Source organism: Vespa mandarinia, chromosome 17 (assembly GCF_050613455.1).
Source record: "Vespa mandarinia isolate Hongniang chromosome 17, ASM5061345v1, whole genome shotgun sequence".
NCBI classification, from domain to species: Eukaryota; Metazoa; Arthropoda; class Insecta; order Hymenoptera; family Vespidae; genus Vespa; species Vespa mandarinia.
In genome coordinates, this window is record NC_140826.1 from 143,919 (window position 1) to 160,446 (window position 16,528).

Genomic DNA, 16,528 nt, shown 5'->3' on the forward strand with positions numbered 1-16,528 from the left:
GTTATACCGATCCTCCAACGCTAACTTTGCATAACTCGAATGAAAGACGATTTAAATTACGAGACGATTGATTCTTAACGGAGTATCAATCGATCTACAAAATCGCAACTGCGATTATCGAAAATAACGACTTTTCTTTTGAGCTTTCTCATTTAAGTAACTACATTCAAATTTATACTTCGACGTCATATGAGTGATACTTTTTTTATTTTTGAAATATTTGAAGTAACGAATTAATTGTAACTTTCTATATTATCGTAAAAATGGTATTATATATATTTTTTTATGCGGGCACAAGTTTGATTACAAAATTATCGGCAATTGTAAACTACTTCGCAACATAATTAATTCGAGAGACATAATATTCGTGTTTTAAAATAATGTTTTTCTTTTCTTTCTCCCATAAAAGATCACGATAATTGTTTTTAAAGTTAATTATGCGTTATAATCAAATTAGAATTTTTTTATTTGATTATCTTATAATTTTACTTCTCTCAGTATTATTGATTTCAGGAAACGAGGGTATATATATTGAAAAATTTATGAATAAAAATTAACAATGATAATTAACACAAATGATCTAAAGATCATATCCTTTTTTATATTTTTTAGTATATAATATCGAAGAAGTGGATTTATCCAAATGTAAACTTACACAGCTCGGAACAGAATACCGAGGTTCAAAGATGGTAACTAGTAATAATATTCGTTGTCAATATTGGCAAACAGATCAGCCATTGCACAAGGTTATTTTATGTTTGGTCTTATTAATAACTATTGATTATCAATATATGATATAAAATAGAATTAATTTTATATTATTTCTGATCAATATGGTACTACCATAGATCTTTAATCAGTACTGCAGTAATTAATAATGAGAATGAATTCTAAAAAATGATGTTTAATAATATCATTTAATAATATTTAATATAAAGTGTTGTTTAATAATAAAATAATTTTTTATTATTTTATTTTATTCAATGTATATTTTATTTTATTCAGTATATTAAATATGATGAAAATATTCAAATAATTAGTAAGAAAATAAGCTAGTCAAAACAAACTTTATATGTGCACGTCTCTTTTTTATTATTTAATATTAATTAATATTAAATTTAATTTTTGCCTTTATGTCGATATAATATTCATATATCAGGTTAACCCTAATATCACGGATGCAGATTTCCCAGAAAAATCGATGAAAGCTGCGAAAAATTATTGTCGAAATCCCACTAAAGATCCTCGAGGTCCTTGGTGTTATACGTTAGATCCTACTCTTATAGATGATGAATGTGATGTGCCGCTTTGTAATTTTGGTGGTAAGTATTGTTAGTGGTAATAATTTTAGCGCATTTTTAAATATAACACAAATATTTAATATTTATTTTGTATTAAGTATTTTGATATAATTAAATAATATTTATAATAACAATTATAAAAATTCTTGCGCATATCATCGAAGGGTCAGCGATAAAAAAGTAAAAAAAAATAGCGGGAAAACAAAAATTTTGAACGTAACCGAATTGATATTCCATTTTAATATAATAAATATAATAATTTATTTAATTGTCATGGAATATTATGTAGAATAAAATGTATGTATATAAACAAATAATTGGAACAAAATAATATCTGATCTTTGCTTATTTGTATGAATTGATCTAAGATTGCAGAATTTCTGGTATAGGGGCTGAATATGCTGGAGATCGTAAAATTAGTTCTTCGGGTAAAAAGTGTAAATCATGGGCAGGGCGATATAAAGTTTCTAATGATAAGGTACAATAATTTAACCTCATGTAATACAGATTAAAATATATGATTAAAAATATACTTTTTAGAGTCCAGCATACGCTAGAAAAAACTTTCCAGATGCGTCATTGAAGAAAGCTAATCGTTTTTGTAGAAATCCTGATGATAATATTGGTGGTCCATGGTGTTATGTACATGATGAAGCTTATGAAACAATTGAAAAAGAATATTGTGATATACCATTTTGTGATGACAAGGGTAAATCATTTAATCGAAAATAAAATAATATTATTATAGTATTAATTGTGGAGGGTTGATATAACCATCATTATATGATATTATATAACATAAATCTGAATTGTGTTTTAGACTGTTTAGTATACGTCAGAAATACATCAAGATATTCTATTTTGACAGCTTTAAACTCTACATTTGCTAGCATTAAATTCTGGATTAAATTATGGAATCCAAATGATGAATATAATGTATGTGATAATATGTACGCGTGTGTGTGTAAAATAATAGATGTATTTTATATTTGGAACTTATTTATTTCATTGTTGTTTAGGGAGAATTTAAAATTTTATTAAGTCTTCTTCCAATTCCTACATTTGCAAGTAAAATTGCTGAAGATTGGCATGTAGGTGTTGAGTTAATGTTTTCAAATTTTGGTACTGGTCAAACATATCCTGATATTGATGTTTGTATTATCTTTGTTGTATTATACTATTGTGTATATATGTGTGTGTGCGTGTGTAAGTTAGTTTTTTTTATAGATGGATGATTTCGAAAATACACCAAACATCTTACTTGGTACAAAATGGACTGGTATATGGATTACATGGGCAGGAGGTTTCATATCAATAGGAATGTATGGTACATCTAAACCTTTCTTTATTGGGGAGTATAAAAAAAAAGATACTATCTCAGGTCTTTATTACGATTTTTTGTTATATTATGGGATCATGGGTACAAATGTCCTTTGGAGTACAGAATCCTGTCAAAGTGGTGTGTAGATCAAAATAATATTAAAATTGTATATATTTATAAATTGCTATTTTTAATATATCTTTGCAGATTGTGAAATTCATGTAACTGTTGGAACAGAATTCACAAACGTTTGGCCAATGCAAAAATCTAATAATACCTATGACATTCATTTTTATGTGCGAGCAAATCGCAATATTGCTATACGAATGTATCAAAATCCTGTTAATATTTATCCATGTTTTACTGTAAGTAATTACTTTTATATGTAAAATATTTTTAAGTAAACATTATATAAAAAATTAAGGAATATGAATATTTTAGATAATTATTGATAATGTTACATCATTAATATATCAAAAAAACAAATTTTCAATGAAGCAATATTTGAAACAAGTTTCAAGTAAAGGATTATTAAATTTTTGGAAGTGGAAAAAATTTACTATTAGGTAATAACACTTCGCTAATAAGAAATGAAGAAAGTGAAGTTAATAAAATTAATAAGCTTTGTCATAAATGTAGTATTTTAGGTCCGCATTTACGGCTATTTTATGAACAAACATATGGCGATGAAGAATTTTTATATGTACATTATGATCTTTTTGATACGTTAAGATGGTTCAGTATAGGAACTGAATATAATGTAGCTTATTGGACACTTTTTTGTATACCAGATGGTATTATATACTATTAAATTTAAGTTTAGCATTCATTTTAAGTTAAAAATATTTAATTTTTAAAATATTTAAAAACCACATACATTATAGAAGAAATACATACTATAGAAGATCCATGGCCACCTAACTGTATATCAGATCTTATGGATTATGGTTATAAAGGTGATCAATGGTTCAGTATAAATGAGATACCTTGTATACCATGGATTTCAAAAGAAGTATGGAATATATTTAATAAACACACTATTTATGTGATATCTATTTTATTATTTATAATGTCCAAATCTATAACTTAGACTATATTCTACATGTTGTGATAGATACCAGAAGAAGACAAAATTGATAGTAAGTTTATTGATGGCTCTGCTTTAAAAGCACTTAACAAATGCAGGAATCCCAGTCATAGTTCACATGGTCCTTATTGTTATATAATGACTGATCTAAATACTTCAAACATATCAAAGCAATATTGTCCAGTACGAAAATGCCTATCTTCAGGTAATTATATTATGACTTATTAACAGTGACATAATATAATTTATTTTTCTTTATATCTATTTATGATCTCTTTATTTAATAGAATGTAAAATGGCTGGTACAGCAAATGATTATATAGGAACTTTATCAACAACACGTTCAGGTAGAACTTGTGCTAAATGGATAGCTGATTTCGATCTTGTGGAAACGAAAGTATATGCACCTGAGACTACCACACAAGGACTTATAGAATTACCAAGACGATATATGACACAAGAAGAGCTACTTTTGAGAATGTTTCCGCAAAGAAGACCTAAACTTATCAAAGTTTTAAGACCAAAAGATTCAATTAATCGAACATTGTTCAATGACAATTTGTATGCAGAACATAGTGCAAAAAATGCTAGTAATTATTGCAGGAATCCATCTCGTAATATCGCCGGCACATGGTGTTATACAACAGATCCTCTTGTACCGCAAGATCTCTGTGATGTCAGAGATTGCGAAATGCTAGGTGATACAACAGAAAATAAGTGTAATTTTTGATAAGAATATTTTTATATTTTCTGAAATTGTACTTATTTTTATTTTTATTATTATTTATATAGAAGAATGTATATTCCTTATTCATGGACATGGTATTGGTAGACGATTATACGTTTTTCCTGAATATCGTTCTGAGGGTCTACATTTTTCTCTGAAAGCTTGGGAACCTGATCAATTAGATTCTATAACAATTGTTTTCACTGCAGATGATGGTTTTAAATCACGATATATTCTTAAAATTGGTGCTTTAGATAATGAAAAAATACTCCTATATTATCAGTCTGAAAGCCAAGGTAATCTTTTAATTGTTTATCAGAATTATATTCAGAGTTCTTAAAAATTTTTAAATTGTGCTAAATACATAGGTATCATTTCTATAATTTATATTAAACAAAATTTATTTAGCTATAAACTTAGTTAAAAAGAAAACATTGCCACATTTATTGTATTTTGGAAAATGGAGCAATTTTGTTATTCGTATACCACGAGGAAGTATTTTACTTTATTATGAAGGATCATCAAATCCTTTATTTGAATGGAAACATTCAAAACCATCACAAGTATTTTCGCCTGTTTATTATTATTATAATAGTGAACAAAAACATGCTGTAGGCGTTGCTTTTGATTGTAATTCCAGTTGGTATAGTTTGTAACATTTATTGTATTAGATTAATTAATTTATTATTATTGTACTGATTGTTATTGCTTTAAAGGATGTCAGATAGAAAAAACAGAAACTAATGAACATACAAGAATATTACCGTTTTCTATATGGAATAAACAAAAAATGTCAAATATTAATACATTAACACTTATGATACGTGCAAAAGGTGTTGTTACACTTCCATTGTTTTTGTTTCCTGCAACATCTAGGTAAAAATAAAACAAAATTATTACCTTTGAAATTATAAATTATATTGTTTAACTATGTTATAATATAGCTATTACTCCTTATCTCTCTTTGAGTCTGGACCATGGATATTCTTTCAAAAGAACAATTATCCCATTGTCAAAATATTTCATAAGCAATTAATTTCAAGTGCATTATTTACAACAAATTCATGGACAAATATAACTATAAGGTAAATATACAAAAATAATGAAATTTTCAAATATCTTAATTCTATTTTATTTATAATTATAGATGGTTAAAGAATATTATTGAATTATTGTGTAATGATACATTGGTATTTCATTATGAACATAGCAACCCTCTGCTTTTTTATTTTTTCTCAGTCACTGTTAATAACAATGGATGGGCTATTTGGTCTGCAAATTGTGTACCAACTGGTTATTTATATTATATAAATAAATAATATAAAATAAGAAAAGAAACAAGAAAATATTTTTTCAATTGAATATAGATATAGATGGACCTGCTATTGATGGTGGTTGGTCTGAATGGGGTCCATGGTCATGTAGTGCTAGTTGTAATGGCGGTGTTGGAACAAGAACACGTTTATGCAATTCTCCAGAACCTAATATTAGAGGAGAACCATGTATTGGTCCTAATAGTATGACAGGACGTTGCAATTTGATTAAATGTGGAGATTTAACAGAGGGTAAATTAAAGTATTTATAAAAACTATAATATATAATTTTTATATTAATATATTAACTATAATTTATGATATTTGTTCACAGACACAATTATTTTAATACAAAGAAGAATTAAAAGAAACCATACTTCTTTAATTATTAAAGAATATGGAACTGTCGTAATTCCATCAGATTATGATATTATTCAATTAATATCAAATACATCTGTAGATTTTGAGATACAATGGTCTCATAATGGAATTTTTATTAAAGAAAATAATAGAATTAGGATAAAAAACTTTAATGTTGGTACGTTCACTTTTTGTGGAATACTTAATGTTGGTAGATTGAAACATTATGAATATATTGTTTCAGTAATAAACAGAGCTCTACTGATTGATTCTGGTATTTATACAATCACTTTACATAGAATTGATCAGTCATATCTTGTATTGAAAGTTGTTGCTTTAGCCATTATACCAAGTACAGAAAGTATTACTATACGTGAAACTTTACCTTTATCTGTAATTTGTAATTGTCTTATTTTGGGTTATGTATATTCTGATCTCAAGATATCTTGGGAAATAAATGAAAATATTTGGAAAGATTATGGTATTACCCTACCTATTGCTGTAAATGTCGATTATATCAAGGCAATAAATAAGTCACATGAAGGAATGTGGAAATGCATTGTAGAGCAGACTGATTTAAATTTTAAATGGATAACTAATATAATTGTTGTTAAAGGTAAAAACTTTAATATTTGAATTTACTTCTATAAAGGTACTGTAATTATTTGTAAAATGAAATATTGAAGTTATTGGTTCACCAAATTGGCGCACTTATTTAATGGAAGATAAATTGACTAGTCCTATATTTGGTTGGATGCCAAGTGAAAATTTTGTTGCTGTTTCTGCATTAATAATCTTTTTAATACTAATTGGTTGTATAATTATAGGTTCAATCTTTTTAATAAGGCAAGTGTAATTTTCTTAATATAATTATTACAGTAACAAAATTTCATACACAATAATAATTTGGTATTAATATTAATAAACAGGCTTCAAGAAAGTCGAAAGATCAAAATTCAAACTTTCAACCAAAAGAAAAATAAACAATAAATAGATCCCAACTAAGGGTAATTAAGGATACTAATTTTTATCATTTATTTAATATTTCAATCATTTTTCATCAGCATATTTACATATTTATAAATAAAAAAATTAAATTTTAGAAAATATGAAATATCAAAAAATCAAAATAAATTTGTATTTTTTGTAAATGAGAATATAAAGTATCGATCAGTCTAATTCCAGGACATTGTGTATTTATGCATTGAATGAATAATGAATAATTTTATCGAGGTATTCAATACACCTAAGAATTCGAGTGAGAATTTCATAGACACATGCTCTTTGATAATTTTGTCGTTTTTTCCACTACCGGTCGGTCTACCTATATCCTCTACCTACCTACCTTCTCTCTCTATCATACTCCTTGTTGCCCCACCTTTTCTCTTTTTCTTCCACCTCTTTCTCCCACCTCTCTCTCTCTCTCTCTCTCTCTCTCTCTCTCTCTCTCTCTCTCTCTCTCTTTCTCTCTCTCTCTTACGGAACATTCTTCGCGCACGTGTCTATCTTCCTTGCATGTATACGAAAACGTGTTCTTCGGCCTCTGGTACATATCCTGATTACTAATTTACGAAGCCATGGACTACTTCCACGCTTGGATATGACACCGAATTCCATATTCCAGTCGAGTGGAGAGTTGAGAAGAGCGAACCTGATGATCCTTAAGAATCCATGAATCGTACAAGAAGCTATACTATCATATCATTCGATAGATCACTTCAATAATTGCACTTGTTTCCTGTTTCACAAATTAACGGTTCATCATACACGATATACGTCTACTTTCTAATCTCTTTTCTGATATCATTTTAATGTCAAGATTTTCGAAGGTCGATTAATTTATCACTTGCATAGCTGATTAATTAAAAAGATCAATGTGTGTAATTAAGTAAAATAAAAGAAACACTAGCTATTTGCGTACTTTTAAAAAGTAAAACCTTTTGTTTTCTAGATATTATTTGAATGATTTAAAAAATATGCATTTTTTTTCTTACAGATGAAATTTATGAAGACGAAATCAGTCGAATTTTAAATTTAAAACTAGGTTTTAAATTTATCTGGAAAATCTAATGTTTAAGATTAAAATCAACGTGTAAGAGTAGTATAATCTATAGAGGAAGTTGCTTGATATTTACAGTTAACTGCTAATTCAAACTCTTATGGATTGCTTTCCTTAATAATTCTCAAGAACATTCAAATTTTGCTTTACTCAAATTCCAAGATTTATTGAAATGCGAAGAAAAAATATTCGTATCTATTTTCCTTTCGTTTCTTATCTATTCATTAAAGAAATATATATGAATGAAAAATTTCAATATCTCTTTATTTTGTACAAATAGTTTTTTACTAGTTTCAGTTAAATTATAATTATAACAATTTAAGAAGACAACAAAATGAAAAATTTAACAATAAGAGATACACGAAAAAAGATACCAAAGTAACGGAACGAAATAATTGTCGATTAATTAATTTGATTATATTGTCGTAGAATTTGTTCTCCCCTTGAAAACTCGCTTTCGAAGTACAATACATTCTCTCAAGGAAGAGAAAAAAAACAATGGAACGCGTGAAAAAGATGTTGGAATATAATACTAAGTACCCGAAGGAAGCATTACCAAGAAGGAGGACGAAGAAGGAGAACGAAAGAGGTGGAGGCACTGGTTAGTATAAAAGGGTCGAACCACGGTATCTCGTCTGTTTCAATACTCTCAACGAGTCGTGCAGTAGATCACACGTACCATTGATCGCGACGGTCATCCGTACACGGAACGTTCACGACTTCCACATTGAGGAAGTTGAAAAGGTGGACGAGAAGGGAGAGTGAAAGAGAAATTAAATAAAGAGAGGTGAGTCCAACGGAACCAAAGCAATCCTGAATAATTACCCTGGAAATAACTTCGATCGTGATGATGACGAAAGTATGCATCAAAGATAAACGAAAGGCATCCAAAAAGTTTTTTAGGGAATGTTTCGAGTCAAGTGATATTTTGTGCGCCGTCAATAAAGTGAAACATCGTATATATTTGATCTTTGTGAACAAGATTGTTAAATTCTATATAGACTATATGTCACTAATCACAAAAATCAATTTTATTGGATGTAATATTGCAAGAATGATGTCATTATTCGGTTATCACTTTTAATTTCATGTGTAACTATCGTGCAAAAATGAATATTTTGTCAAAGAGAGTTAGTCGTTAATTAATGTATAAATAGATAATATATGATCTTTTTACAGAATAATGAAACTAGTGGCAGTGGTTGCATTGCTATGCTGTCTTGCCATAGGAGGATTGGCATCACCAGTGCCGGAAATCAGCAATAACAAAGCATCGGTTGCGAATGCTCTCGTCTCAGGAAGACAAGCGCAAGCACCACCGGCTACTGCAGATGATGATGACGAAGATGATGACGATGACGACGATGTCGATCTCGATATTACAGGAGATGATGATGATGACGATGATGATGATGATGATGATGATGACGACGACGACGACGATGATGATGATTATTTGGAACGTTTCATTGAGGATATTTTAGGAGGTAAAATAAAAAAATATATATATCAAATTTTTCAAGTTGAAAAAACAAAAAGTTTAAAGAGGTTTCTGTCATATATAGATAGCGGATAGTAATATTTTTGATATATATTAGATAGTCTGATCTGATCTAAAATTTTGTACTGGAATGATAGTAAAGATTGTAAAAGAAACTGCACCGTTATACAAACATCAGAAATTCACGTGAATAGCATGCCCGATGGAATTTGTTGACTGTTCACGGCTTACTGGTAACGGTACGAGGCGCATCGACTTGCCCGAATTAACATACATCAACGGCGACCCCAGCTCAGAAAGAATTTCTACGCGCTACTTCTTTCTCATCGACCTACATTTGAGAAGTTGTTCTTAGGAAATACAAGCACGTTCGAATTTCGATCGTACGACAGTTACACCAATTTTTTTGCAATTCATATAATTGGAGAATGTACATAAATGTTTCCTAGATAAAATAATCATTCTTTTAAGATAAAAATGCGTTATCGCATGTAAGTCGATAATTAATTTGTTTTATCTCAGATAATTACTAAGACTAAAAGAAAACTTCTATAATCGTAGGCGAGGAAGATGATGATGACGAAGATGAGGAAGTGAGTCAACCGGCTTCGCAAGTAACACCTGTAGCAGCCTCACCAATACAGTCTGCACCGTTGATAGCCTCGCAATCGATACCGGCGGCAGTTCAAGCTGATTTGAATGCTGCTGCAGCATCCGCGGAGAATACACCCGAGGAAGCAGCTATTGGAAGTGAACCTACGTCATCCGATGACGATACTTACGACGAGGTCGAGGAAACTGTGCCCGAAGGTCAAGCTATTGGCCAAGAATCCGGACTCGAAGGTGCAGACTCTATTGTGAATCCTGTTGTTCAACCAGCCAGTTCTCAAGCTGCTGCGGCACAAAGTGACGACGATGACGATGACGACGATGACGACGACGATGTCGATCTTGATATTACGGAAGACGACGACGATGAAGATGACGAGGATGATGAAGATGACGACGATGATGACGATGACGATGAGGATGCCATTTCGGACATCACCAGCGCCAGACATGCACGTGAGTTCAAGGGCAAGACCAAGAAACATATTAGTAGACACAAGAGTGCACGCTTATCGCGCAAACGACCTGTAGCATCTTCTTTTCCGGCTCGCTCGTCTAATGTTTTCTCTTCCTCCTCTTCTTCTTTTTCTTCTACTACTTCATCCTCTGGCATTTCTAAATTTTCCATACATTCTAAGTCATCCTTATCATCTTCTCCCTTTTCTTCTCCGACTACTTCGAGGAGCGTTTAAAATGACGCGAGAAAAAAAAGCGATTTTGTAGTGGTAAAAGTGTAATATGATTCACAAATATGTCTCGATATATTCGATATTTTTCGATAAATCGAAATTAACAAAACAAAGTCATTACGTTTTTATTCGAAAAGAAATTTTGTCGAAATTTAGCGATCTTTTCACGAACCAGTACGCATCATAATTATAAATTATCTGTTATTTTTGCTTCGACAAAATACGTAAAGCACTTTTAGGAGTAGTATTTATTTTTATTTATTTATCATTATATTTTTCTCAAAATCATTCGCGTCATGATATTCGCTTGTTCTCTATTATTTCATGCCTTTTCTTTCCTTTTTTTTATTTATGGCTTTTATAAATTCCAACGTAGAGGGTACTGGGAGAAAGAATTCTGACGATTAATGTGTAAATAAATGCCAATGTTTTAAGGTCGTACAAGCGCTTTCTGCGTAATTTCTTGCAATAATATAAGAACAACGAAAAGGTGGAGGCGCCCTTGAATTTCACGCTTGTCATTTTAACGCACATTTGTCAGGATTTAAGTCGGACTCTATTATGCCTACACAAATTAGTTGAATTCATTACCTATGGCAAATGTGTGTTCATTGATGATCATTAGTCATTATCGAATCGCGATGTATATTACGCAGAAGATAAAAAATGATTCATTCAAAACTGAAATGAATAGGGATGAAATACTTTGCATTGGTGACGTCACGTCATGTACTTGTTTCATATTTTCTATAGATCGATTAAGTCATTAGTATATTTATAAATGAGACTGTGAAGAAGAGGGACAGCGATTCAATGATGCCATTAATCTGGATTGGAGAGTAAACAATATCGTCATGAGAAAAAAATATAAGAACAATGAAATTATTCTTATTTTTTATTATTGTTCATTTATCAATGGTTAATGATAGATTTTTGAAATAAATTGAGATCAATGATGGTATCTTCTATCCAATAATGCAAGCACATACACGATTATAATAATCCATAATCAAACTAAATTTTTGTAGCAAGACATTGTTTAATTCTAAATTGCAAAATACACGATAATTTATTGTTTTTACAAAATTATGTGTCCCACCTTTTATTTCTTCACTGCCATCCGCGTTTAAAGCAATTTAATAATAAGGAATAACCCTTCCTTTATATAAAACCAAAATATGTTCGAAAATGAATATATTTCTGAGAGTGTTAAAGTAATGCAATTGTATTACGTGACGTGTCGAACCATCGCTTTAATTTAATTTATGTAGATTTTCGTAATTTTAACTTAAAGTACCAAAAATTTTTGCTTGCTCTTGTTACACATTTGTAAAAATTCTTTTTGTTTAAATTTAATATCCTTTTGAAAATTATATTGCTTATGTAGTAGTATCGTAATGGGTGACTGGACTTGCTTGACATTATTGCTCTTTACTCATTCTATCTTTTTATTATTTTTTTTTAACATGAATAGAGGATTACAAATTTGATATTACTAATTGTCCCTGTTAATGAGGCATCTTCGAACAACCACTATATTTCACAATTAATTTAACAACTAAAATCAATTCGCGATAAGAAGCAAACATAATGGATTTAAATTAGCAAGATTAAATTTGTCCAAAACGCGTGGCAAATACAGAGATGCTAATATATAAGAAGTATCAAAGATTCATTATCGGGTTAACCAATTAACTTTCTACCTGATTCTAAGATCGAGTATAACAAAGGTGTGACTGTATTGAAATTTTTTTTCAACTTTCACGAAGCAGCCCGATGACCCAAAAGAGAATCGGGTCAGTGACCCGGAGTATAACACTCTCTACTAAGGCACACAATTGTCTGATTACGACCCTGACCCACACCTGATCGTAGCTTCCTCATCGCCATGTTTGTGCTACTTATTCGTTTTCTTCTCAGATAAAAAAAGAGAGGGAGGAAGAGAGAGAGAGAGAGAGAGAGAAAGAGAGAGAGAGAAAAGAGAGAGAGAGGGGGAGAGAGAGAGAGGGAGGGAGAGAGAGAGAGAGAGAGAAAGAGAGAGAGAGAGAGAGAAATCATTTTCATCGAATGCGTGTATATCTATCATAAAAGAAATGGCTATATTAGTATTATTTGATTTTACTGAGTATATCTTAAAAGTTAGTATCATTAACAATATCATAACTTCTCGTAATTATCGTTAACGGGGGATATAAGCAGAGAGTAACACGCTAAAGATTAACAAGATTGATCGTTATTAATCAAATGGACGTTTTGATGGATCTTTACAAATTACATACCTACATTTCACATCGTCGAGGTGTTGCATGATCTCGAGGAATTGAGGGGTAAAAAGAAGGTCACTGGTGAATAACTACGTCAATGTATGTATAATACTTAAGAGCGTTTGAAATTATGACGGCCTTGAATAAACGAGGGTTCGTTGAATTTTTCTTGAATCTTGATCTCTTCGTTACGACGAGATCGAAGAAAGTGACTCTATGTAGGTGCAACGACCGGGGAGAGTTTTTAAGCGGGCACGAGGAAGACGGACGAGTATATACTGTCGCGAGTAGATAGGTCGATAGGTGAGATGAAAGAAGGGAGACCTGTTTGGCCTCCCCGAAGGACTCCGATTTACCGTTATACCCATCGACGATTCAACCATGTTCACTTGGAAGTAGGTTTCAATCGTCACCGTCACTTCCTTCCAAGGTAGCTAGCTAGAAGAGAATGTGCTGACGGTTTCCCTTCATTAAAAAGCAAACCTGGTAGAAGCGCGTTCTCGCAATGCATTCGGCGGATATGCCTCTTTCCTGGTCAATGACCTCATAGAAATACTCCGGAAAGATGACCTCATAAAAGTACAGTCAAGGCTACCCTCTCGATAGTTTTAATATAACGTACTCGTTTCATTATATTCTTTCATAATTTTCCATTTAACTTTTATTATTTCATGATGTTTCAGTGAAAATGTTTCTTATATAATTGAATTGAATACAAAATAAGTTTTGACGATACTATGACTGAAGTATTATAAAGTGAAATTGATCAATCATAGATCATTATCTCTTTTTAATTTTAAATGAGTAAAGAAAAAAATCTTTCGTACGAAATTTTAGATGATTTGGAGTCGGAACCCAGCAGTTATGTACCAGCCATCTATGTTGCGAAATATAATCATTTTGTAGACAACATTCTTGAGAGGATTAATAAAATTTTAAGCGCTAATTACGATCCAGTGACGGTCAAATTAACTAATCCAAATTCGAGCTCGAAATCGAATAAGAAAAAAAACAAATCTAAAAATAAAAAGAATAAATATGGTTCGAAGAAGAGTGTTTCTAGATTGGTTATACATATCTCCGAAAATATGAACAATGAAGAGTCAAACGATATACAGGTATAATCGCTAATAGAAATTTTTAGTTTCTTTTTCTCTTTTTTTGAGATGAATTATGTTTATATAAAATCGATGAAATTTATTTTTTATTCAGAAAATAGATCCTCACAAAAACGTAGCTACAACTTTGATGGATATAGAATTACCAACAACGATGTCGACTCTTGGGTCATCTGACACTACTATTGCACAAAATCGTATAAGAAATGCCAAACGAAAATCATCTAATTCTCAAAATAAAAAATCGAATCGTAATAAGACGAAGAATCGAAACAAAACCAAAAATTCCACAAGCGGTAGTAACAAAAATAAAGTGAGTATTTTAACAAATTTTTTCAATCTTTTTGCTCAAGAATAAATATTATAGTATGTAATATAAAAATAGCGTCATGTTTTAGGCAAAGGCAAGAGCAATTTTATATGGACTCGCTTCGCTTCAAAGATCAGGAGATGTCTCGGTAAATATGATGAGCAATCATACAACTATCAAAACGAAATTTACCTTGGGACCTTTAATACTTAAAGTCGAAAAAGAATTTGGTAGAGCTGCGAAAAAAGAACTTAGAAGTGCAACTGCTACCACAGCAGGAATGTCTGGTAAACTGAGTCTTCGTGTGATGCACGGAGGTGCTGCCACATTGCATTCCATTCGTGTTTTACAACCCAAACAGGTTAATATTTAAACTCGCTTACTAAGGATTTATAAAACTAAACGTAACGTAATCTTAATAATTTAATTTTTAATTAGGTTCGCGTTGAAAGTGCGGATGATCACGATAGAACAAGAGAATTTGTTTGGAGAAGATCATCTCATATCGCTCATTTAGTATCTCAAAAACTTTTAACAGCTACAAGATCAATGTTACGACCTCCACCTGTCCCAGCACTTGCTGCTTAAATATTGAATCATACTTGATCCAAATGAAATCATTATAAGTGCCATAACAATGGGTTCAATTCATCGTTTCGCGTTATTCCATTTTATGGTACACGCTCTTTGTTCTTGAATCACGGCTTTATCGATTCGAATCAATGAAGAATTATTTGTTTATTCTTTTTATACCCTTATAAAAAAAAGTACATTTTCAAAAATACTACGTCTTTAAAAAAAAGGACAAAAAGAAAGTATAAGCAATATGATTTCATTTTGGATCAACATTTGTCTATATTTATTTATTTATATGTCATTAACATTTTTATAACATACATCTATAATTATTTATTTATTTTTATTATTTATTTAAAGTAGTGCCTATTTTAAATTGCGATTATTTTAATATTATCAAGAATATTCCGAAAATATGTTTATACAAAAAAATAAAAAAGTAAACTTTGGTAAAATTTAATTAATAAATTAAATTATGCATTAAATCAAATAAAAAATTAAATATGAGCTTGTCAATTTATTTTTCTACTTACATAAATCAGTTTGATGATTTTTGATAGTTCTCGGAAGATGGACAAATTTGACACTTTTTACGTATTTTGACATTTTTAAAACATAATAAATCAACCGGTGATGGTCTGTGTTCTTCGTCTCCTATCCAGTATTTTTTAATTGATGTAGGATCTTCACCTAAATCATACTGTAAGTCCATTGCCTAAAAAAAGATATATGATTAAGTTAGAATCTTAATTTTTTATCAATTTATTTTCTTTAATATAAAAATGTTATACTTACATCGAATAGTTGTAGCCAGGCTACATGCGAACAATGAACTACAAATGAGTAAACTGCTTTTTCAAGATACACATTGTAAATTGCATTCATCGTCGAAGAAATGATTTCATTTAAAATAGAATTCACGATGAAGGAATTATTCTCTTCTTCAAAAATATCCTGCCATTTAGATTCGGATATTTGAAAAGAAACGGTTGCTTCAAGCTCGTTGGTAAAAATTTCATTAGTTTTATTTTGTCCTCGCAAATTTTTGTTTAATTTCTCTTTCATCATTATTTGTTTAATTATCTTAATAAATTAATTTTTAATTAATCGACATTAAAATTGTAGATTTCAACGGTCATAAAATGTAATGTAGATAAGAGTCGACTTTTTATTTCGTATTTAGCGTAATTCACTAGACGTGCGTTATTCAAAATTTCAATGAATGTTGACCTTCTATCGGTTGTATGTTATCAATGAATGACTTTTTAGTATCGTAATAAATAAAATTAAAAA

General features: G+C 30.3%; 3 protein-coding genes across 5 annotated transcripts; 2 read left to right on the top strand and 1 right to left on the bottom strand.

Moving 5' to 3' along the window:
• The first annotated feature begins 95 nt into the window (after nucleotides 1-95).
• Nucleotides 96-8,727, top strand: LOC118443175 (uncharacterized). Its single transcript, XM_085662230.1, has 24 exons — nucleotides 96-522; nucleotides 613-746; nucleotides 1,160-1,322; nucleotides 1,670-1,779; nucleotides 1,842-2,010; nucleotides 2,122-2,237; nucleotides 2,321-2,452; nucleotides 2,529-2,760; nucleotides 2,830-2,987; nucleotides 3,064-3,188; nucleotides 3,262-3,416; nucleotides 3,507-3,634; nucleotides 3,737-3,914; nucleotides 3,997-4,407; nucleotides 4,502-4,732; nucleotides 4,845-5,075; nucleotides 5,153-5,312; nucleotides 5,381-5,521; nucleotides 5,584-5,729; nucleotides 5,804-6,001; nucleotides 6,084-6,725; nucleotides 6,796-6,955; nucleotides 7,039-7,116; nucleotides 8,598-8,727. Exons 1-23 carry the CDS (start codon nucleotides 438-440, stop codon nucleotides 7,097-7,099), a joined length of 4,266 nt encoding a protein of 1,421 aa, XP_085518356.1. The 5' UTR covers nucleotides 96-437; the 3' UTR covers nucleotides 7,100-7,116; nucleotides 8,598-8,727.
• On the bottom strand, nucleotides 1,697-16,422 carry LOC118443178 (uncharacterized). 2 transcript variants are annotated; one of them, XM_085662227.1, is made up of 3 exons: nucleotides 16,031-16,422; nucleotides 15,769-15,950; nucleotides 1,697-1,956 (listed from the first exon to the last, which is right to left on the bottom strand). In XM_085662227.1, exons 1-2 carry the CDS (start codon nucleotides 16,301-16,303, stop codon nucleotides 15,774-15,776), a joined length of 450 nt encoding a protein of 149 aa, XP_085518353.1. In that variant the 5' UTR covers nucleotides 16,304-16,422; the 3' UTR covers nucleotides 1,697-1,956; nucleotides 15,769-15,773. The 2 variants fall into 2 exon arrangements, with proteins under 2 accessions (XP_085518353.1, XP_035725623.1); XM_035869730.2 differs by lacking the exon at nucleotides 1,697-1,956 and having other exon boundaries at nucleotides 15,701-15,950.
• LOC118443177 (uncharacterized) lies at nucleotides 8,800-15,591 on the top strand. 2 transcript variants are annotated; one of them, XM_035869729.2, is made up of 7 exons: nucleotides 8,800-8,955; nucleotides 9,348-9,655; nucleotides 10,231-10,734; nucleotides 14,069-14,349; nucleotides 14,444-14,662; nucleotides 14,748-15,020; nucleotides 15,098-15,591. In XM_035869729.2, the coding sequence occupies exons 2-7, from the start codon at nucleotides 9,352-9,354 to the stop codon at nucleotides 15,245-15,247; spliced, it is 1,731 nt and encodes a 576-aa protein (XP_035725622.2). In that variant the 5' UTR covers nucleotides 8,800-8,955; nucleotides 9,348-9,351; the 3' UTR covers nucleotides 15,248-15,591. The 2 variants fall into 2 exon arrangements, with proteins under 2 accessions (XP_035725622.2, XP_085518352.1); XM_085662226.1 differs by lacking the exon at nucleotides 15,098-15,591 and having other exon boundaries at nucleotides 14,735-15,013.
• Nucleotides 16,423-16,528: the final 106 nt, after the last annotated feature.